This window comes from Babesia bigemina (genome assembly GCF_000981445.1).
Source record: "Babesia bigemina genome assembly Bbig001, chromosome : III".
Classification (NCBI taxonomy): Eukaryota; Apicomplexa; class Aconoidasida; order Piroplasmida; family Babesiidae; genus Babesia; species Babesia bigemina.
Genome location: NC_027218.1, coordinates 881,539 through 904,107, shown reverse-complemented (window position 1 = coordinate 904,107; position 22,569 = coordinate 881,539). Strand labels below are relative to the sequence as shown.

Sequence of the window (22,569 nt, the reverse complement as noted above, 5' to 3'; positions counted from 1 at the left end):
ACATAATGTATTATGCACATGTATAGCACATTATGGGCAATAAACTCTAAATCGTTTCAATGCGGCACTCTAAAACACTGTCAAGACATTCCCGGCGTCGTCGCACTCTGGAGCCATCGTACACTCGTTGTCAAAAGTCCGTAACAGGATGTTGCCTGAATCTGGCATGGGAGCGATGAACTTGGCGAACGTTGGTGGCGCGCGTAGGAAACTGCAAACTTGCCGATGACCCGCTTCCCAGTGCGAATCGGCACATGCAGCGCTGCAGTAACTTGGCACTCCACACCGCGAACAATAGCAGAACTCAGGTGTATCACTGTCCACGTGCAGTTGAGGCATGTCGAGGTGGAACACTCTTTTGCAGTCGGTATTGAAACACGGTAGTACGCGAGGGAAAACACGGGTATCCGAGTAGTCGAATCTGACGTGTGCTTCTCCACTGTCACCAGCATGTGGAGGCAGTATCAGTTTTGCCGTTCCTAAAGAGCTGATGTCGTAGAGATCCTCTACACACTTGTTCACATGGCCTTGCATCGCATTGGCTAGCGCCTGCAAAAGTGCCTTCAGCATCTCCGTAGCTATACGAGCAAAATGGTGATAGAATTCGTTCCTGTCATCCAGAGTCTGCAGTAAATATCGCGACAGGTATCGCTCGCCGTCTGCCAGCGCCTCTTTGGCGCATTGACTTAGTTTAGACAGGAAGCTATTGTCCAACATGTCCAAGCAGTTGTCTTGGAAACTCATCATTAGCATATCTGCAACAAATGTGAGCACACGGCAGAGCAGTTTAGGCCCCAACCGCCACGTAAGCACCGCAAAAATCGGGTCCCAGAGAGATTTGAGACATGATCCGTACAACCGTTTGAGCAGGGCTGGGGAGCGCGTGCCGTAGCATATGGTCGATGCGAGCTCTAGGAATGCACCGAAAAGCTGCCCACGCTCGGTACTTGGACGCTGCTTCAGGCCCACACCAACGTCCAGCCACATGATCCTCCAGAATCGCGACGTCAGGAACCGGTGACAGACATTAGACAGGTTGACCGACTGCGGTTCGAGCAGGTACGGGATAAGTATGCGCAGTGCATTCATATTGAAACAGACTGCTGAAACGTCAAATTTCGGGAAGTCGTTCATAAGCTCGCTGATACGGTGCTCGAAATACTGGTAACCGTTACAGCGAACGATCAGGCGAAGAGATCCTGGGATACGATTACTTAGCAACCCGCTCAGAAGAATGAACGATACCCGCGTTTTGAAGTCTGCAAGCGAATCGTCGGTGTAAGCTATAGCATCAGATGATCGAGCGAATTCCTGACAATGGCCGTAACAATCCCGATCTTCATTCAGCATTGCCATGCGCTGCAATTCGATTGCATCCTCGCATGACGTATTTGAATTGAAGATGTTCCTTACAATGAGCAGCCCAAATGTATGCGTCACGTTCGCCCAGAACTTGAAGTCGTGCTGTCTCTCCAAACACAGACCGGCCCAGTCGAACTTCGGCTTTAATGTCGAATGGAAGAAAAGCTGTTTGAGTTCATCCAATTCATCTTTGGTGGTCTCAGATCGGTAACAGGTGGTTGAAATGGCGGAATCGTCATATAGAACAGGATCTTCATTCTGCGAACGAGATGTCAGGAATGCTCGGCGGAGAGCCACGTTGTCCATTGTTGCGATACACTAGCTGCTTTTAGGACAAACCAGATTTTGTTAACTCCAATGCGATTTGCTGATGCATGCTAGTTCACATACGCACGCATGGTGAAATGTGCTACGAATCCTGCCATTTAACGTTTACTGTCCAAAGCGGACATCACCGTCGTCCAAGATTCGGCGATGGATTGCGATAAATGGAGCCGTAAATACGGTATTAAGCCGCTTCTTACGATTATACCGAACCATACACACACGTAGAATATCCTGTCATCCCATAGAATATTTGTCTTCCTCTAAAATATAGACACTTCATTGTAGTCTGCCTAAGGACATTCACTGCTACCGGATACAAACCAGCCATATACAGCCGTACAAGCCCTTATTCATGATACAATACCCTCTATAATTACACAATAAGCGTTTTCACGATGATGTGTGAAATATTAAGCCCTTGATGATGAGTGAACTGGCCCGACGGCATCGCCTGCTGAACGTACTAATATAGGTTGCATTACGAGACATTTCGCAACCAAAATAACTCCTCAGTAAATATTAATTCTGATTGACAACGGCGGTATGAAGTTACCGGTATTTTAGCGCCGTTCCTCGTCGTTTTTGACGGCATACCGATGAACGGCCATTTCAGCGCCATGGACACGAGCCAAAATGCCGTCCTTAGTGCTTAATAGTCGACATGGCTAAGGGGGCGGTACATGTGAGTTTAATTGGATCTCAATTTGAGCTGTTTGCAGATCACCGGGTCCAACTTCGCCTGTCGGCGCCGGTTGCGCTGGGACATCCTCGACCGTATGAGGAAACTGGTCCAGAATGGAACGTGCGAACGACCAAGGTGGCTGGAATGGGTATGTATAACAGTGTTGTGTGGTTGCTAACGTCGGCGTTCAGGTAGAGCGTGCACCACCGCTTGAGACAAGAAACATGCTCCACTGCGACAAGACCATTCGCAATCCATACCCGTCCCTGGTGGCCGATCTTTTGCGGAAGTACCCACACCTCAGATTCGAGGGTTGCTACCGGCCCGACAACCAGTGGCAAAAAGGTAATGTGCCATTGGCACTGCCTGGTCAATGTCGTCGCAGGCCTCGACAACTACGCCGTTGATCACCCGGTAACGCAGTTTGTCGCCAATCAACTTGCACTAATGAACCGCGGAATGTCTCGCCGTGAAGCGTTTTTGAAGGTGAGAACTAACACGCGTCGGATCGCCAATCCGTGCAGACGGAGCAGATGTTCTACAAGCGCCGCATGGAAACCGAGGGTCGGCTCAAGGTGGCGATGGCACTCGGCGTCGACGAAAGCGCGGAACCGCTTTACACTACGGGATATGCGTACTTGCATGTGAGTTCGCTTTATTGGTTATCGTGGCTGCATAGCCCGCAGAAAAAAATCGCACAAGAGCGCGGAGTGTTCCTCACCCATGTCAGGGACGAATTGAGGTACCTTAAGATAGCTATAGAACCCATATGCTCATTCAGGCGCATGAAGAATGTAGCCATGCAGCGGCAACAGCATAAAGCACAAGGCGTCGCACCTGCAGATGATAAGTCAGATAACCCGAAGTAGTATCATCAGTGCTATTTAACAGTTGCCTGTTGTGCAGAACCACGCAAATTAAAATCGGATAATATATACGACTCAACAACGCACTTATATGTGTTGTAAAACATAGCACATAAAGCGAATTGCCCTGAAATTCCGTGTTGTACGTTTCAGCGCGGCAGGACTGCTGCATCACCGGGCAATTAAAATGGCACACATAGTCTTCGAATGACAGTAACATAGATTATAACCACAGAATCTATGCTTTAAATAGCGTTTAAGGCGGTGGATATGTCACAGATCATGACGCTGGATTCCTAATCCACAGGGGACCATGGAACTTTGACGGTGCCTTCTTCAGCGCGTCTCCAAGCGCTAGACAAGCAGGCCTATAAAACCAACATACATCTTTATTTTGGCATGGATGAGGGCTGTAGACAGCCTCCTTGGCCTCAACATATTGACACCTGGGGCCTCGCTATCGCAGTGGAAGGCTGGTGGCTCATTTCTGGAAAAGCACGTAAACGCGCACAATTCAGCTACACACCATGACTGATTTCAAACAACTCGGTAACGAGGCTTTCAAGGCCGGGAAGTTTGACGAGGCCGTCAAACACTTCACCGAGGCCATCAAACTCAACCCCTCCGATGGGATTCTTTACTCCAACCGTTCCGGCGCTTATGCGTCGATGAACATGTACCAGGAGGCACTGGCAGACGCACAGCAATGCGTAACTCTCAAGCCGGATTGGCCGAAGGTAAGCTACAACATCGCTGGCGGTGTGTAACGTCGTACAGGGCTACTCGCGCAAGGGGCTTGCGCTGTACAAGCTCGGCAAGATGGAAGAGGCCAAGAAGGCGTACCAGGAGGGGCTCAAGATTGACCCAAACAACGAGCCGCTGAAGGCTGGTCTGCGCGAGGTTGATGTCTCTTCCGACCCGCAGTTCATGTACCTCGCCGCCACCATCTCCCAGTTGGTTGCTACCAACCCGAAGTTGCAGGAGTACCAGAGGCAAGACCCCTCATACACCATGACTCTGTGCCGAGTTCTGACCGAAATGCAGAGCAACCCGCAGAACATCCAGCACTTGCTCATGGATCCCAACCCCGCTCTGCGTGACGGTATCATGGCATACCTCGGTATGGCGGCGGACATTGGCCAGGCTGCTGGCTTCAACGAACCGCCTCAGCCCCCTAAAGCGGAGCCGCCGAAAGAGACGAAGCCTGAGCCAAAGGAGGAGCCGTTGACTGAGAGCCAAAAGGTATGTCGTGGAGGCATGTGACAGCACCTCGTAACGTGTGAGGACACATTTTAACATCACTTCAGAAAGCTCAAGAGTTCAAGGACGAGGGTAACAAGTTGTACAAGCAGAAGAAGTTCGTTGAGGCGCTGGAGCTCTACGACAAGGCAGTGGAGCTCGACCCGAACAACCTCTTGCTGGAGAACAACAAAGCAGCTGCATACCTTGAGATGGGAGACTACGAAAAATGCATCAACACCTGCAAAGCGGCTATCGAGCGCAGATATGATGTCAAGGCAGACTTCCTGGTCATCTCAAAGATTTACAACAGGCTTGCCTCCTGCTACACCAAGATGGAGGACTACGACGCAGCTCTGGCTGCTTACCAGAAGTCGCTGCTCGAGGACAACAACCGCGTGACGCGATGCGCAATGAAGGAGGTGGAGCGCCTCAAGGAAAAGAAGGAGCGTGAGGCCTACATTGACCCACAGAAGGCTGAGGAGCACAGGGAGAAGGGTAACGAATTCTTCAAGAAATTCCAGTTCCCCGAGGCTAAAAAGGAGTATGACGAGGCCATCAAGCGCAACCCCAAGGACGCTAAACTGTACACCAACAGGGCAGCTGCGCTCACCAAACTTACCGAGTACCCCAGCGCCCTGGCTGACTGCAACAAAGCTATCGAAATCGACCCTACGTTCGTCAAGGCGTGGGCCAGAAAGGGAAACCTGCACGTGCTCCTGAAGGAGTACAGCAAGGCCCTGGAGGCTTACGACAAGGGACTGGCTGTCGACCCGAACAACCAGGACTGCATCAACGGCAAATACGACGTACGTTTTTACCACTACTTCGCCTAATCTCCGAGCAGTGCATGGCCAAGATCCAGGCTATGTCGCAGTCGGGAACTGTCGACGAAGAGCAGTACAGGCAAGCCATGGCCGACCCTGAGGTCCAGCAGATCCTGGGAGACCCGCAGTTCCAGATTATTCTCAAGAAGCTCCAGGAAAACCCCGCATCAATGAACGAATACCTCAGGGACCCCAAGGTCGCCAAGGGTATTCAGAAACTTATGGCGTGCGGTAAGTCATTATCATTGTCGCCGTCATTGTTCGGCAGGCATTCTCAGGACCGCGTAGACGTTTCAAATGTCTACGAACGGCAAATGGTCGCATCAAAACATCGTATGAGGAATGTGCCTGCCTAAAAGGTTGACTGGAGGATAAAACAACAAGCAGACCAATGAGACGCAGGCAGTGAGAGGACGCTTTTGCAACCTCTAGGCGCAGTGCTGTCCAATGCAATTTTGTTCTACCATGAATATATAGCTTTTACAACATGGTTATAACTGTGCTTCACACAATACAGATCGCTAGTTGTTCAGGCGGCCGGATCAGAGATGTGTCTGGGACGGCGTCGCGGTAACGGCAAAACGCGCGACCATACGAAGATTCTATGTCGTTTTTATGTCTAATTGTCTGCCAAACTAACCCCAAAAGTGGTAGTTAATTAGTATATTTTATATCGGTCGGGGACGTTCGACCGCTGACGCACAACCCCGCCGGACTCGCGGCGATTTCGCCGCCAACACGCGACACACAGGGGGAAACCGTACGCAATATGGGGCCATGGTAAATATACCGCAAATTGGAAAAAATAGCGGGCAAGTTCACCGGTGGGGGGCCTGACGATGATGGACTGCGAGCAGCGCGGGCTGCGGTCTGCCGCGTAGCGGAAGCTGAAGCTTATCTCTGCTCTGTTGCCAGCCTGAAGCGGTACGCCGCATTCAACGACCCGGAAGCCTCCCCTACGGAAGGCCACCAAGGACGACTCCCGCCCGCGCCAGACAGCCCAGCGCAAGGACGCGCCAGCATGACAGCCCACTGGGTTCAAGCCAGCACCCCTCAGAAGAGTTACAGCAAAAGCCGGGTACGCTGCGTCTAACCATCGTTGGCCGGTGAGGGACTAAATGGGCAGATGTCACAACTGCCCCATGCCATGGTTGACTTAAATGTGTTGTAAGGTATTGAAAACACATACAATTAAGGCACCGTTCTGATCATACCACAAGTACAATCGTTTTTACATCTAATTCCCATTTAGCGGATGGTCATTTAAAGCGAAAAATACAAAGTGTGCAGAGATTCTATACACACCAACCGCTCCGAGGAGCCAACCAACGCCATTCTACATAACGATAGCTCGACTAATAGTTATATTATTATTGAATAGAGCACTTATATGCTGTTAATGCAGCAACACTGCGACATAACTACCAAAACGAGAGCTGCGTGCCGCCGGCGTCGTTGGGCTCCATGAACAACACATTTGCCTACGCGAAAGATGACACCCATTCTAAATTGGGCAGAGATAGGATGCCGAATGCCTTTGCAGTGGTGTAGAAATACACAGCGATGAATTCACGTGAACCTTTATTGCGATGTATTACCAGAGAAGGTCTTTAACGCACATGAACTCCATTCAGGTCAGAATGGCTTGTTGGAGACACTTTCCGGATCACAGTTCGCCTGATAGTTGTGGAACGACAGGTCCTCTTGGTTACGGCAGCGCACATATGGCTGCTCTTTGCGATAGTACTTCTCGAGGTCGAAACCGTTACAAACGCACGCCCACGGGTAGTCGTCGTTGTCCGGGTACATGAAGTTGTAGTAGGCGCCGAGGTTGCCTCCTCCGAAGTTTATAGGATTGGTGCCGTTGTCCACGTCCGTGAACATCCTCTTGAAGCCGTGAGCGATGGTACCAGCGCCGCTAATCGTCTGGCCCGCAATGTTCATCACTGCACATTTTGTTGACATTTGAAACATTGATCAACCCACCTGATCCAAGTGAATTTATGACATTAGTGGCTCGGAAGGCTGCATTTCCAATGCCTCCTATGATGCTCTTGGCGCCAGTGGAGATTGTAGACGGCAGGAACGCCGCTAGAAGTCCACATATCAGAAAGAGAAACGACAATATTTTGAACCGCATTTTGAAGGCTGTTGATTTCTTGTTGCGGCCGTTTTCTAGCCAAAAAAAGGTCAGCAACGATTGCACCCTAGAGCATCCGCGGCAGCGACATCAACGCAGGTTCGACAGTGCGAACCATTGGCTGCATACGCATGATAATAGCACACATTGAGACAAACCGTAGTAGATCGCTCAAAATACTTGGCAGCCTATCCAAATTCTGGATCACTGCGTAGTACGGGAACGGGAAGTTCGAGAGGAAGGTTTCCACTGTTAGTTTTCCGTCTGCATAGAGTTATGGTGGCACATCGGCAACTTACTTATCTCCCGAACCTGTTTCATCTGCATAATTGACCTCTGGTTTGACGTCACCGGGTCCAGTATCACCAGCAACGGCACTACTTGGTTGCTGATGACTGCCTGGATCCACGGCCGCGCCTTCTCCTTGTTGAATTTCCCATCTGAGATTATCACCAGGATCTTACGCCGCTCTTTCTGGTGCTCTAGGTAGCGCAACACGTACTTCATCAGCTCTGGCAGCCCAGTCTCATGAGAATGGCGTGACTCCTCGTCAAAGGTCATCCCGGCAACCACGTTGCAGGGGTCCTCACTGCCGTCCATCTCCAGCAACATCTCGGGCACGTCGCCTCCGAACTTGCAAACACTCAGCTCTCCCACCTCCAAAACAGACATGGCCTGAACTCTGTGAGACCGCACGCCTAAAGTGCAAATGCAGCTTCAAGTTGCCAATCACATCCCAACGCGTATGCAATTGCCCATTTAGCGCAACAAATTCGAACACAACAGATCGCAGTTAGCGTGCAGGAATCGCGTATGGACACTTACCTGGTATATGCAAGCGAACGACTTCAATGCCAGGTTGCCCGCGTTCGACACTGCCATGCTCCGGCTGTTATCCATTGCTAGCACGACACGGTTATCGCGTTTGTTGGGTTTCGACCGACGCAGCCATATCTTGTCACGTTGGTAGTTGGATGCGATGAACGCCATAAGCTTTTTTATGGATATGCGCTTCCCGGTCTTATAGTCACCCTGCAGGCTTGATTTCAGCGAGGGTTCAAGTATCATTCTGAAACAAGGTTATACACGTTAGTTATAACAAACCTCATCTGTTCGCAAAGGTTGGTCGAAATTGCGCTGGTTTCGTCACGGTACTGATGCCACAGTGCATATGCGGCTGACCTGTTCACATCGCTGCTGGACCGGGGCGCCTTCGACGGGAGATCAGGCGGAGTCCCAGACACATCAAATGTGACCGTTCCTCTCATAACAGCTGACACATCGGGACCCATATCATTAGCGTCGCTGTCGACGTGATCATCTGTGCGGATCGCGTCGTCCTTGGGTGGAGAGGAGCCAGATTTTTTATCCGAAGTCGAGCTCTGATCTGCCAACTCATCGCAAACGTCCATTGGGCTGGATTCCTGTGTATTCCTATCGGCTAAGGACACATCCATAAGATCAATGTTGGGAGCAGCAGATCCATCCATAGACGCCGAGATGCCCTCGAGGTTACTTGAGTCGTCAAGCTCGTTAAGCATCGACTCATTCTCGCTTTTGTTATTGCCGTCGCTCATTGATTCAATTATATTTCTTGCCTTTACATTCTCATTATCGTGCTGCCCGGAGGGATTGTCAAGTCGCTGGATTGTATCCAGGAAGCTCAGCATGCTACCGCCTTGGGTTCGAGCCGTTTCGCCCCAAAATGCACCGGAATGTGAATCCTCCTCGTAGCTGTTACCACCAGTGCCTTGATAATCTTCGTTGCGGATTTGAGAGTCTGACTTTCCCTCGACACCATAGGGAGTCTCATGGTAGTCCCTCCGGCTGCGAGCTGCACAAAAGTTAGGCTTGTTTTATGTTGAAAATGCGAACAAAAGTGCAAAGGAATAACGTAAACACTGCTTTGTAACTGACACATATCCACATGAATGATTCAGCATGATTGTGGTAAGCAGATGTGACACCCCTCATTAACCTTTAACAGGTAAGGCCGAGGCAACCTATTGCACCACCTCAGCACACATAAGGATCATTAGAAACCAGATCCGCCATAAAACACATATGCACACTGAAACAAAGCAGTATATATCAAGTAAAGACACATGCACGGAATGGTATACCCAGTAGTATCGCGTGAAATATGTTCGCAACAATGGTCCCCTCAGATATATTACCTTCTCGAGGACATGTGATTTCACTGATCAAAGGCCTCTTGATATCATCATAGGGGGATAATACTCGGTGAAACATACCTCGAGGCTCAGGGCCGTCAGGGGATACCGTGTCTTCTTCCATGGCTTCGCCCTCACCCATGGGGTCATCCATGGATTCTCCCTTTTCTTGAGAATCATCATCCACAGCATCTTCATCCATTCGATCAACATCACCCCCTTCGTCACCGTCGATCTCCAAATCGTTCTCGCCTAAATCTAGACCGGGATCGGGGCCGCTAGCATCCTCATCACCTGCGTCGCCAGCATCACTTTGTCCGTCTGCTGCTTCACCATCGCCATCACCATCTTCGGTCTCATCTATACCTTCCAGTTGTTCGGGATGTTCATCTGCGGGATGAGATTGTTGCTGGGGTGCATCCTGTTGCTTGTCTACCTCGCTGGTGTAATCGTTATCGCCCTCTGCCGTCTCTGTGGGAGCAGCATCAGGATCATCTGCGACATCTTTTGTTTCCTTAGTGGATGAACCATGAATGTCCAAAGGCTCTCCATCGTTTTCGGGAGAGGGGTCGTCTTCCGCAAGATCAGCGTCCAACCGCTGCTTCTGCAGGTCTTCGAATTCGTCGTTGTGGCCCACATTCTCATCCTCCTCAATATCACTGCACTCCCTGGAGTTTTCTAGGTCAAGCACATCGCCTTCGAATTCCATATCAACATCCACTGCCGGATTGTCGCGTTGGACATCACCGTGCTCCGGGGCAGTTTCGTTCTTGAAGTTGTCGAACATGCCCTCCTCGGGATCCACCTCATCCGATACATTTTTAGCACCGGTGCCATCCTCGAGGCCGGTGCCTGCATTCCACTCCTCTCGTGATTCCTGCTTACCCTCCTCGGCGGGCGGCGTTACCCTACTGATGCAGTCGATCAGCTGCGCCATGTAGAGACACGCCAACGGCAGGTTAGGATCCTTGGCACAGAACGCTACCGACTCAATGACTGGTAGTTGCGATATAGGCTTGGCATTGGCTACGATGTACCGGATGCGTGATGCGTCCCTGCGGAAAAAGGGCAGGACCTGGGCCGGGTAACCGGCGCCCTGTTCCACGTCATCGCAGAACGCTGTTACGCCTTCTAGCCATTTTCCAGATACAAACAGAGGGGATTTAGTGCGAGTTGAGCACTTGTGTACGGACATCTCATCTGTTCCCTCAAGCCAGCACCGGAACTCCGCCACCCGAGCCCAAAGAGGGTTGTCGCTGTTTGCGATTGGATCTGCACCGTCAGACGGTGATTTAGAATCAGCAATATATCCTGAAAGTAAATCAGCATCATTTGCCTGTAATGCCGTGTCGTATATGTCGTCGACAGAAGACAATAATTGCTCAAAACATGCACTATCCAGTTCATAAACCGGCGCCTTGCTGAATATGGAACCTAGGGACTTCGTCATGTTGCACCGCTCGAATTCCGCAACGTCATGCTGTATGTTGTTATGCGCGCTCCGCAACATTGTCACCAGGTAGCCAAAGATGTTAGTGTCAACGTTACGGCTGAAATACTCAAACTTATCTTTGTCGGCGCGGAACGATTCGTGGAGGTCGAACATTATGTGCAATGAACGCATAATATACCCCCTCGCCTCTTCTGCCGCAGTGCAACCATGGGATTTCATCGAGGCACCTAGATCAAGCCATCTAATCCAATCTCCTATGTCGTGCCCAGACACAGCGCTGTACCCCATCTCACCTAGAAGCCGACCGATTTCACCGGTTAAGCGTGTTATCTGTACTCGAGATATCTCGTTTTTGTTCTTGCGAACGTATTCGACATTGCTACGCAGGCTGTCCAGTAATAGAGACTCGCTTGCATCGGCGGACTCTGTTGTTTCATCTCTGCTTTCTTCACTGTCAACAGACTCTTTCGGAACATCTTCCAGTTGCTGATGGAGGCCGTCGTCGGATTTCTCGATAACTTTATCGCACCATTGGTCGGGTGTCGGGGTGTAGACGGAAGAAAATGGCTGCATGATCGCCTCCTGGAATTTACGCATCACCGAGCTCATATGTACCTTCTGTTTCTGAAGTAACGCACTGATCGACAGGTAATCATTTCCGGACCAGTTTATACGCCTGACCAATTCACTGACTTCCTTGCGAGTCTCTTTTTTTAATGAAGATATGTGAGAGGTAACTGTAGGAATCCACAACATCAGGAACCACAATACGTTCTCCATAACGGTGCGCATTACAACTTCTGTAGGCAGAGTCGAGTCGCGGTACAGCTGCACCACCGTCTCCAACATGCCAAGAATAGGCTCAAAGTGCGCCACTGGTGCGGCCAAGACGCATTGCAGTATCTCCCCAACAATCTTGGATACACGGGTAGGCAGCGGAACATTTGAATCGTACACGTCGCTGCACATCTCCGTGAAATAGACAAGATAGCTGTAAGCGTCCTGGCGAACAGAGCTGACACGGTCGTCTATAGCTGAGTACCAGCCTTTGAGTTCACGATGTCGCATCTCCAGAATCAGACTCTCCAGTTCTGATGCCAAATCGTTTAGAGAAATGCCACTATGCGAAATGGAGTTCCATTTGTGCACGCGAGCGACCAAGTTCTCCAAGAGGGTAACGAGGAGAACCTGGGTAACCGAAGGGATTTTCATCTTGTTCATCGAGGTCAGCATCACTGATATATCCAACAGCTGCTGCTGGCTACCGAACTGATCGAGTAACGCTTTTACACGTTCCGACAAACGCTCCAGTATATCACCAGCTTTGAGGCAGAATGGGATATCAACCGTGTTATAAAAGGAGGTCGACGATCCCTCCACCTTGTCGCCGGAGTACCCAAAGTGCTCTTCAGACGCCTTCATTAGTCGCCGTGAAATGAACACAGATTCCTCTGAAGAACACATATCCTTGGATAGCGTTCCACATGCCATGGCCAGACATAGTGATGCATTCATCTGCTGCGTGATTACTCGCTGAGATGGAAGGGCGGTAGTACGGGTCATTATCAGCTCATCTTCCGGCTTCACATCGCCATCAGCAGTTTCAGCATCAGGCTTCTCTGAGTGTTCAGTTTCCAACGGTGCTACAGCTAGCGATAGGAGCTTGCAAAGCACATTGATGCGGCGGATGTCTCTGGTCTGCTCGGACTCTGCCACAGGCTCTTCTTCATCCTGCTCCAACGATTCGTACTCCTCAAGTGGTCCACAGTCGCGAACGATAGCTCTTACAATCTCCTGTTGCGATGGGAACAGATCGTATACACCTTTGTCAGCGCGTTTCTGAGCCATCGCCATACACGACTGCAACAGCGACATGCGCATGGCCTGCCCTTCAGCACGTTCGGTCTTGAGACGTGAAGATATACCTGACAGAAGCAGCATAACGTACTTCAAAGGTTCCATTGACGGGGGTTGTAACAAGTCGTGACGAACACTCGCAACCATGCATTTGAGATAACAAAACACGTCGTAGGCGCTGCCGGAGTCATAGAAATGCGCCCCAAGTGACAGCAAATCACCCTGATCAACACGCTTGAGCAGATTCAGCGGGAATTGCATACATCTTTGAGATACACGTTGCAGTTGAAGCGACCTGGGGACGTTGCCTATAACTCTAGGCGCATCTGATGCACTTTCTGGGAGTCCAAAAGCCAAACAGTCTAAACCGACTAATAGAGGGCGTACTATTTCAGGCAGAAGCACATACTGGCGCAATAGGTATCTTTTGAAGTTCGATAGGCAATGGTGATCGCAGCGAACGGAATAATTTCCTCCCAATTTCAGATTTTCGTGTACGAATTTAACCAGGTCCCGTTGCATGCGACGCATAACCGCCACGGTATCCAGAGATCCAAAGCCCTCATTAACATTTTCTGCAGACGCATAAAATCTTAATGAAAAGGTTCGATGATCATTTGACTCCGCCAATTCCTCTAACTTCTCCGTAAGGAACTGATACGAACTGCGAACCTCACCATCCGACAGAGTATCGCAAGTCACGAATGCGTCCAATCGACGCTTCAGTTTCATCGAGAGGCTGTTTCTGTATTCAATGTCAAGGCCTTTACGAAGTTCGGTGATGATCATGGAAGTGTTGGGCATCGCTGCAAGGAGTAGCAACCCACATATGCGCCACAGGTCCTTCAGTAGCAACATGCGCTTATCAGCAGACGCCTGCGTTAGCGCCGACAATATCTCGACTACTTTGGCAGATAGGCGTTGGACTGTCGAATCGGAGTGGTATGCGTCCGTTGTTGGGTTGTGTTTCGTAGCATCATGATCCGTTGTCAACTCATGTTTGAAGGCGGCGATAATGTCTGTTTGTGGCGGCTCGTCTCTCACTATGGAGGCGTACAACGTCTTTATACATCCGTTGGTTGCATTGCAGTCCAAATGGAGAGCCTTGCTAACGATGGGCGATACCAGGTACAGGGTCGCAAAAAGGCCGCTCCACTGTGGCGCTGGCATGTGCTCGCTCAGCATGCCACGCAACAACTCTATGCGGCGGATGTTATCTCGTAGGGATGGCAAGCCGTTTTCCTTGGAGACACCATCCCAAAACAACATCACACCAGATATTGTGTCCAAGGACTCTACAGGTGGTGCCTCAACCGAGTCGTCCCTTTTGACGCCCAGGTCGGAGCCGTCCACAAGATCAACCATGTATTGGACAGCGTCCAGCTTCAAGTCGTCGCCTGTGATGTCTTGCAGCGACCACGTTTCCAACATTACGTCATACACGCACGAATGTGGATCCGCACCTGACATTAACCGGCGCAGCGATACCAAAATCGCTGAGACAACCGCAATAGAGCTACTGGGCAAATCTCCCTGCAACTGTACATGGAGGTTCAAGAGTCCTAACGCGTAATCATGCGCTTTGTGGAGCATTTTACTGTCCACCTCACCCATCAGCAGTTGGTGGCAAAGCCAGCATCCCAAGAATCTAATGCGGTCAATCACAAATTTGTAGAGGGCAGCATTGGGCGATTCTACGTGACGCATAAACAGCGCTGGGCGCTTACCTTCTTCAAGGGATTCTGCGTCGGATATTGCACCGCTAACATAGGCATCAACGAAATCGAGCACCGACTTGCTTGTAATGTTGGCCTTCGGATCTATAACAATATTGCGTTGGCAGGCGATCACATCGCCCATGCCATATCGATGCAACTCCAAGGCTAACGCTACTTCGTCATATATTGGACTGCCAACGAGCACAGTGGAGTAATCCATGAAGTCGTCTTTTACCACTGCACCTCGAACATCACCCATAGCGGTGCCAGACGTAGCGTGGAGCTCCTTCATTTCCAACAATTCGTTGTACACTTTGCGCGTCAAGTAATCGATGGTTTCGGGGGCACTTTTGCCATCCCGAAGCAGGAGATAAAACAGGAACTGCATTTTAGACAATATAGGCAGCACGGATTCGCCTTTTACTGAAGTATTGACAAGGTAATCCACAAGCGCATTAGTGTAGTTTGACGTACCCAGTACATCGAACATGCGCAAGGAATCGAAGAGGAACATGTGCAGCAAGGTTTGCAATTCGTATGCATTATCCGAAGATCGTTGGCATATGCTGAATATGGTATCGACATTACTTCGGCTCACGGTGAGTGTTAACTTGTGCTCTACCATGGAATAGCGCTCGTTGTAATTCGTGCTCGAACTTCTCAAAATAAACCAGAACACCTTATCGCTGTCCGTATGTTCATCATCCAACCTCGCCGCGGTTGCGTCACGTTTCACACGATTCTCGAAGGCCGTGCATCGCTCCAGAAAGTCGGTAACCAGGTTCAGACCGCTATCCTCATGTGTAGTCTGATTTACCGAACACCAATCAAGGCAACATTCCAAGACCTTCAGAGCTGTAACCTGTAGTTCACGAGAGAAGAATGCCGAGGCTTCACATAAGCTCTGGTCTAAAGGTTGATCTATCATGGCCCAGTGCTTCAAAAACAGCCAATTTGCGTGGTTATATGCACCGGATGACAACTGAGTTAGATACGAACCCAAGACAGCGCTGCAGAATGATCTCAGTACACAATCATGCCACGTGTAGTTTCTAAAGCTTTTCAGCAGCCTGGCGCCGTCTATTACTTCTGAGCACTTGAGGCTGACGTCACGTGTTACCTCATGACCACCTTCTGCCATTGGAGGTTGCAGAGATGCCACATAATCCGATATCTGGTTGCATAGTTGCTCCATAAAAGAGCACTGTGGAATCGGTGTGGGAAGTTGGCGCACGCAGTTGGGGTAGTTCATGCTTACCTCCAGACAGCGGTTCCTGAACGCCTTGGATATCTTACCAACCTGCACCGAGTCCGCCGTCATGAATATGCGGAAATTAGGATGAGGTCGAATAACACGATTGCAGTCACCGCTTTCGTTCAGGGTCAACGTGCCGCCAACTTCCAACAACGAGTTCAGCCGATCTAGAATCGCCGGATTTGCGTTGTGGATGCGGGTCAAGAGCACCCAGTTGCCACGCTCAATCGACTCTACCAGAGGACTGTCTACCCAGCGGAAGGTGACGGAAGAAACGTTGCCTTCCGTATTACCCACTTGCTCAAAGCCGCCAAGAAGGTCACTGATGTCGAAGCACGGCAGCATTGTGATCTCAGTTAATTGCTGCTCGCAACGTGATGCCACGCACTTTATTACACTTTGCTTGCCACTCAAACTTGGACCCAATAGGAGCACTGGGAAGTTTAGACTAGCAGCCATGCTGACCGTGATGCAGACATCTTCTTGACTCTGCATCCAAATCGGCTCGTAGCTGAACGAACTGCGACTCGCTCCACAACATTTATCAGTTGCCACGGTCGATGTGTCAACATGCATATCCACCTCATTTGTTGTTTTGTTCGCTTGGCACCAAGCAGATGGCTGCGTGACGTGCGGAACCATTTGCGTTTCAGTTAAACCAATTGACGAAGCAATTGCCGTAACCATGTCCTTTGAATCCAAACGCGACATGAATGTGAATCTGAAAGCGTCATCGAAGTCGGACGACGGGATGCCAGCTTCCACCGATTGACAGAAGCGCATGCAATCACGCAGGTTCCATTCCACTCCTTTACCAAAGTTGTTACTTCTGATCTCAAAGAGTACGTTGACTAGCCTGCTTATCATAGGAGCAGGCAATGTCGTGTAAAGGTGCTCCAGGACGGCGCAGCAGTCGCTCTCATCCAAGGGTGGGAAGTAGATCTTGGTGAAACGGTTCAGGAAGGACTTGGGTAGATGCTTGCGGCCTCCTCCATCAACTGCAGAATTCTGTGACGCAAACAGGCGGAAGTTCTCGTGACACTTTACGAAACGGTCCAATTCCGGGATGAAGGTCTCTCGACGGTGATCCAGCAACGCATTCAGACCCTCCAGTACCTGCTGGCTCGCTAGGTTAAGCTCGTCTAGCACTACCCAGTAACCGTTAATAGCCGCATCAATGACAGGCCCGTTGTGCCAAACGAATTTCCAGTTACCGTCAACCGCTCGGGGGATATCCGAGCCGAAGAGGTCCATAATATCCGTGTGTTCCGACAGGTTGACACGCACCAACTTGGTGCCATGGAGCGACGCCAATGCACTGATGCTAGCGCTCTTTCCTACACCAGGCTGCCCCTCAAGCAATATGGGTCGGTTGACTTTCAGGGCACGCAGAATTTTGCCAACCATGCACAAACTGCTCTTTGAGCCCAGAGTGAACGAGGCGATGCTTGACAACGGGGGTACTCCCAAACGATCTAGTTCTTTGTGGACCCAGGTATTGTCATTAAAGCTCGATATTACGCCTTCCACATTTACGTCTTCCAAGTATCGCGATACGATCTCCACGACGTCCCTTAAGGACACCCCAGAAGCACCGGCAACCATGTTATCCAGGAACACAACATGGGCACCTTGGAGGAAAGTGTCCAGAGAACATACTTCTCCCATGAATTCAGCCCACTTTATCACATCACGCAGTGTTAGTTTCTGGTGCGGGCAACGCTCGTTGTACAGACGGATAACTGCAGCCATTGAGCTGGCGACCCAGTCCGGTTTAGCGCCGCCGCAGTTCTCCAGTACGCGACGGATTACATCGTAGTTCTCAAAATCTGGGGTTGGAATGTAAATGACCGTGAAACGGTTAAGCAGCGCCGGACTCAATTCACGCTTACCATGGTCCCCGCTTGGGTTCATCGTCGCCAGAAACCTAAAATCGCTGTGGGCGCGCAGCATACGCAAAGTCGAGCCACCCGCTTCTGGGATTGTAAGCGTACTGTCAGCCTCCAGTACCGAGTTCATTTTCTCCAACACGGCGTCGTCTGCCAGGGAGATCTCGTCCGCGAGGAACCACTCCCCTAGTTCCATGGAACTAGTCAGGGGCCCATCCACCCATTCAAACAGTTGGTTTGAAAACGACCTCATCAGCTGGCTTATGATGACACGGATGCTTTCAGGAGTAGATGACTTCATCTTCTGGCGCTTTGCATCCCGATCAGCATTCTTCTCCGGCGCAACATTCGCATCACTTTTCAGCAGGGAGGATACCCTGCCCAAAACTTCCATGAACTTGGAACGATCGACTTGTGACAACGGTGTCGTCATCACCTCGCGCAGGTACTCAAGATCGGAGCAGTGCACGTCGTCCTCGAAGTAATCTATCAGCATGCCTACATGCGAGTGGAACGATTTCAAACTTCTGATGGGGCGGAAACTACCGATGAAATCGCTAGCCTCAGTGTTCTTGCTCAGGTTCAGGATGTTGAGCCGGCGGTTATAAATTTTGGCCAAGAGCTGGCATATGGTGGTCTTGCCAATGCCAGTCTCACCGACCAGGAGCACGGGCTCGCGGTGTTCCAGCGCACAAAGTAAAAGCGCAACTAGTCTGCTTGTAGAACCGTCGAACCACAAATAACGCTCACGGGCGCACAGATCATATGTGCTCAAACCACTAGATTCGAGGAAGCTTCGCAAGAACTTGTCAGCCTCGAAGTTGATGACCAGTTCCTTGGGCTTATTTGGTTTGGAAAGAAGGCAACACCGTTCAAGTATGCCTTTAACGGTTTCTTGGTCTACTGGATTGCGAAGTTTCTCAGCAATCACGCACCAACCGTAGTAGGCAAGACCCTCGTCATCGGAACGCACGCGATTGGCCCACTTAATCAGGTCGCGTAGCGTTATCAGCACCGAATGGCGCTCAAACGCCATTGAGTTCATCGGGCAGGACTGAATTGTCTGGAAAGCGGAAACTATCTTCTCGGCGCGTGACAACGGGATTGCGCAGCGCTGGTGGAGCACCTGCTGCAGATCGGCCGTATCCAGACCCTCTATGTACAGTTGCACGAATCGGTTGCAAAACGCTTTCGAAAGCTGCTTACGACCGCCGTATATGCTGTTTGCGGGGTTTTGAGTGGCGAATATCATGAACTCGGGGTGTGACTTTATGGTCTCCCCGGTCTCGGGAACATAAACCTCTCGGTTGTCGTCAAGGATGCGATTGAGAGCCTCGAGGATCTGACTGGGTGCCAGATTCAGTTCATCCAAAATCGCCCAGTGTCCTTCCTTCATAGCCGTAATTATAGGTCCGTAGTTGAACTTCAGCTGGCATGATACCGAATCAAAGACAAACTGGCCTAGATACTCCGACAGGTCAGTGTGCTCGTGGTTATTGATGCGCACGCATCGGTGTCCAGTTAGCGAACAGAGGTATTGCACCAATGACGTTTTGCCGGAAGCCGTTGGACCCTCCAAGAGCACTGGCACCCTAAGGCCGCTCAATATGCGGCACAGACGTCGCAGATTCTTGGATATGTTCGGAGTTACAATAAACTGCTCCTGACGGTGAATCGGCTCCCCTCCCCTGCGAATCCAATATCCCTCTACGCGTACGTAATCCACGCTCTCCTCGAAAGAGGTAGATGTACGAGAAGGCAGTGACGGCAACAACGACTCCACCTTGGAAAACGAGACTGATCCAAGGGACGAGGCGAAACATGCCAGAGCTCCCTCCACGAATGCCGCTCTGCCATCCTTAAGAGGGCGATGGCTCCGCTGCATCACGTGCTGCATATAGTGCAGGGTGCGCACCAGATTACGCAATGTGAAGGTAGGTGACTTGAAAGACCCATCCTCCAACTCACCGTTGCGACACAGCTCGATGACCTTCAGGTAAAAGTGGCATAGCTCCGCGCTGGGGACACTGCGGTCGTCCGGATCCACGTAAGAGCCAACCACAATGGAGACGTCCTCGAGGGTGTCGATCTCATCGACAAATATCTCCGTCATGTGGCTGCGGAAGTTGGCGGGAAGTTCCTTCTTGCCGCTTGTAAATGTCACAAAGTCGCCCTTGCGGATGGTCGGCGGATTCATGCACGCGAACAGCCGGAAGTCTTCGTGGATGTCCACCACACGATTCTCACACTCGTAGAGCTCGAACTTATTGCTCACATTGGAGAGCACGCCAACAAAACGCTGCAGCAGGTCAGACGGTGCCAGATTGACCTCGTCAAGCAGGATCCACCATCCCTCCCGCATCGCACGAACCAACAGCCCCTCCTCAAACTTGAAATGCAGCTGCGGCCCAGACGATTTCAATGATGACGTGTATTTTTCGAATATCGCCATTACTCCTGCAGGAAGCGATTCGAGCGGTTGCTGGAGATGGCTCAGCTTAAAGCCGTGCTTTACGGCGGCATCGCCACCGCAACGCATGTTGCATTCGACGCGTAGTGTGGTAGCTTCATTGGCCATCTCAGTAGTGGCCGAACCCATCAGATTCGTCAAAGTTGACGATAGCATGGAGAGTATCCTGGCGTACTGGCCCTGTCGATAGAGTTCTACCAAATGGTCGAGGTAGCACAGCAGCGCATCCTCCACCACACAAGAACGCAGTATCACATTCAAGGCGCGGGAGAATATGTTTGAGCACACGTCGGCTATGTTGTCTGGGAAGAAACTCCCGAGCAGGTCGTCAGCCTCCGATTGCTCGCTGAACACATATACCTTCAACGTCTTCCCTGCCACCTTGGCGAAATGCTGTATTATAGCAGTCTTGCCCGTACCGGTCTCTCCTACCAGGAGCACAGGCTCATTGCAGAGGTAGCACGACATCAGCTGGTGCAGCACTTTCATGTGCACTCGTGTGTTTTCACCAGCCTTAATCTGGTTGAGAGGCAGCACGTCGTAACTCGCAGAAGGTAAAACCCCGAAATGCTCGGCAACGTCGCCCAGCAGTCCATTTCTCTGCTCGTCACAGGACATTGAAGCCAGGACCACGCAGTAGAACGCCTCCAACATCACGCCCTTCGTGGCGCTGGAGAGGTACCCGTCGAAACTCACGCCCGATGTCGCCAACCGATGGAGGATCTTGAACAGATCTGAAAAATTAAATCCTCGGTGTTTGCAAAGGCTTTCACGCAGCGAGAAGAAGGCTGATACCAAGGAGCCACAAATGGGAGTAACCTCTGACCAGCGCTTGCATGCTATCTCAACGCAATCGCTTTCTGACAGCGGGGGTACATATGTTCTCGGCAGATGCTTCAGGCTACCAGTGAGGCTCTGGATGTTCCTGGCAGTGATGAAGACGTGGAAGTTGCTCGAAGCCTCAACCACCTCGTTCAGCTCGGGGATTATCACACGTCCCAGTTGACAGACGCTGTAGAGCAGGCACGCGATGCTCTCTGACAAATTTTCGTCGAAGATGAGCCAGCGGCCGAGGCGCATCGCTGTCGACAGTATACCGTAGCTGAACTTGAACTCGCCAACTTTGTCGGTGCATACCCACTGGCCGATCAAGGCCTTCACATCGGTGCTTTCGTCGGTGTAGATGCGACTTATCGAGTCAGACGCTATGCCTAGACGCCTCGCAAGCTCACGAATGTGGAACTCCTTGCAACAGTCGCCCATAACCACGGACCCTATATGCACGTCCACGTGACACAGCATGCTGGAGAGCACTTCCGAAGAGTAATCCAGCTCCACAAAGGAATCATTTGTTACCACATCCGGAGACCTCAGATACGATACGCGTTTCCCTATGCGTATTAGGTTAGATTGAGTATTGTCAGCGAACTCTGAAGCACTAACAGAGATGTGAAGTTCGCAGAAATCGCCACCTTCGTTAGGATCATCGGAGGTTACCGGGACAAACCAGCCATATCTTGCAACATCATCCATCACTTTGCGATACAGAGTCGTGTACCGGTGGGCGGGCGCCCTCAGGATCTCGGACAAGATACGCAGCAACTGCAGCCTGTATGGCGATGTCTCATCAGTATCGTCTTTGCAAGTCTTCAACTCTAACTCTATCATATCACTTGTGTCGTCACGATTCAGTGTTTCATACAGGGCCCGGTTGGCTGCTCTGCGCAGCCGTGCGTCGCGTCGTAACCGCCATAGCAGCACCAACCGCTCCACTACATTATCGGCTGACGTGAGAGGGGCATGCACAAAGTCCACCAAAACGGACAACACAAGATCAGGCACCTCCTTAGTGACATCCGAAGCCGTGAACGGATTCAAGAGGCATGACCATACCACAAACCGCACCTTATACCAGCCGGCCGAGATATCCGTATTCTCGGAGCGCGTGATTGATAACGCACAGAGTTTAGATAAGCAGCGAAACCTCTTCTCACTGTAGAAGCTAGCGCCGAAAAGCCTCAAAACGCTAGAAGGAATCTTTTCACCGCTAAAAGGCGTCGTCGCAGGTGATGATTTGTCTGACGACACAACCAACAATTCGAAATTTGAAACCACTTCATTTAGATCACTGTCTGCCTCTTCGCTAGCGGACGATGAGAGGCAGTTTGCGATGCGCGTGCAGTACGCGTTCAAAACCCTGAACTCATCCATAGTTGCTCAGGTATATAAAGGGCCGGCGTTGTCGCCAAATGGGCAACCTAGAAATCCCAACCGGCAGGAATCATGATGAGGTATAGGCTATATCAGCCA

General features: G+C 50.8%; 4 protein-coding genes across 4 annotated transcripts; 2 read left to right on the top strand and 2 right to left on the bottom strand.

Annotated features, from left to right (window-relative positions):
* Positions 1 to 69: 69 nt before the first annotated feature.
* On the bottom strand, positions 70 to 1,668 carry BBBOND_0303630 (MYND Zn finger containing protein, putative; the record flags this gene model as incomplete). The annotated part of the gene is made up of 1 exon (XM_012913191.1): positions 70 to 1,668. One exon carries the CDS (start codon positions 1,666 to 1,668, stop codon positions 70 to 72), a length of 1,599 nt encoding a protein of 532 aa, XP_012768645.1.
* Positions 1,669 to 2,350: 682 nt separating this feature from the next.
* BBBOND_0303620 (hypothetical protein, conserved) lies at positions 2,351 to 3,240 on the top strand (the record flags this gene model as incomplete). Its single annotated transcript, XM_012913190.1, has 6 exons — positions 2,351 to 2,371; positions 2,409 to 2,519; positions 2,563 to 2,716; positions 2,757 to 2,857; positions 2,896 to 3,015; positions 3,058 to 3,240. 6 exons carry the CDS (start codon positions 2,351 to 2,353, stop codon positions 3,238 to 3,240), a joined length of 690 nt encoding a protein of 229 aa, XP_012768644.1.
* Positions 3,241 to 3,764: 524 nt separating this feature from the next.
* On the top strand, positions 3,765 to 5,591 carry BBBOND_0303610 (tetratricopeptide repeat domain containing protein, putative; the record flags this gene model as incomplete). The annotated part of the gene is made up of 5 exons (XM_012913189.1): positions 3,765 to 3,974; positions 4,015 to 4,479; positions 4,545 to 5,285; positions 5,324 to 5,534; positions 5,572 to 5,591. The coding sequence occupies 5 exons, from the start codon at positions 3,765 to 3,767 to the stop codon at positions 5,589 to 5,591; spliced, it is 1,647 nt and encodes a 548-aa protein (XP_012768643.1).
* A 1,347-nt stretch (positions 5,592 to 6,938) lies between these two features.
* BBBOND_0303600 (ATPase associated with various cellular activities (AAA) family protein, putative) lies at positions 6,939 to 22,470 on the bottom strand (the record flags this gene model as incomplete). Its single annotated transcript, XM_012913188.1, has 7 exons — positions 6,939 to 7,249; positions 7,290 to 7,510; positions 7,602 to 7,707; positions 7,743 to 8,118; positions 8,269 to 8,512; positions 8,548 to 9,277; positions 9,621 to 22,470. The coding sequence occupies 7 exons, from the start codon at positions 22,468 to 22,470 to the stop codon at positions 6,939 to 6,941; spliced, it is 14,838 nt and encodes a 4,945-aa protein (XP_012768642.1).
* Between the last annotated feature and the right edge of the window lie 99 nt (positions 22,471 to 22,569).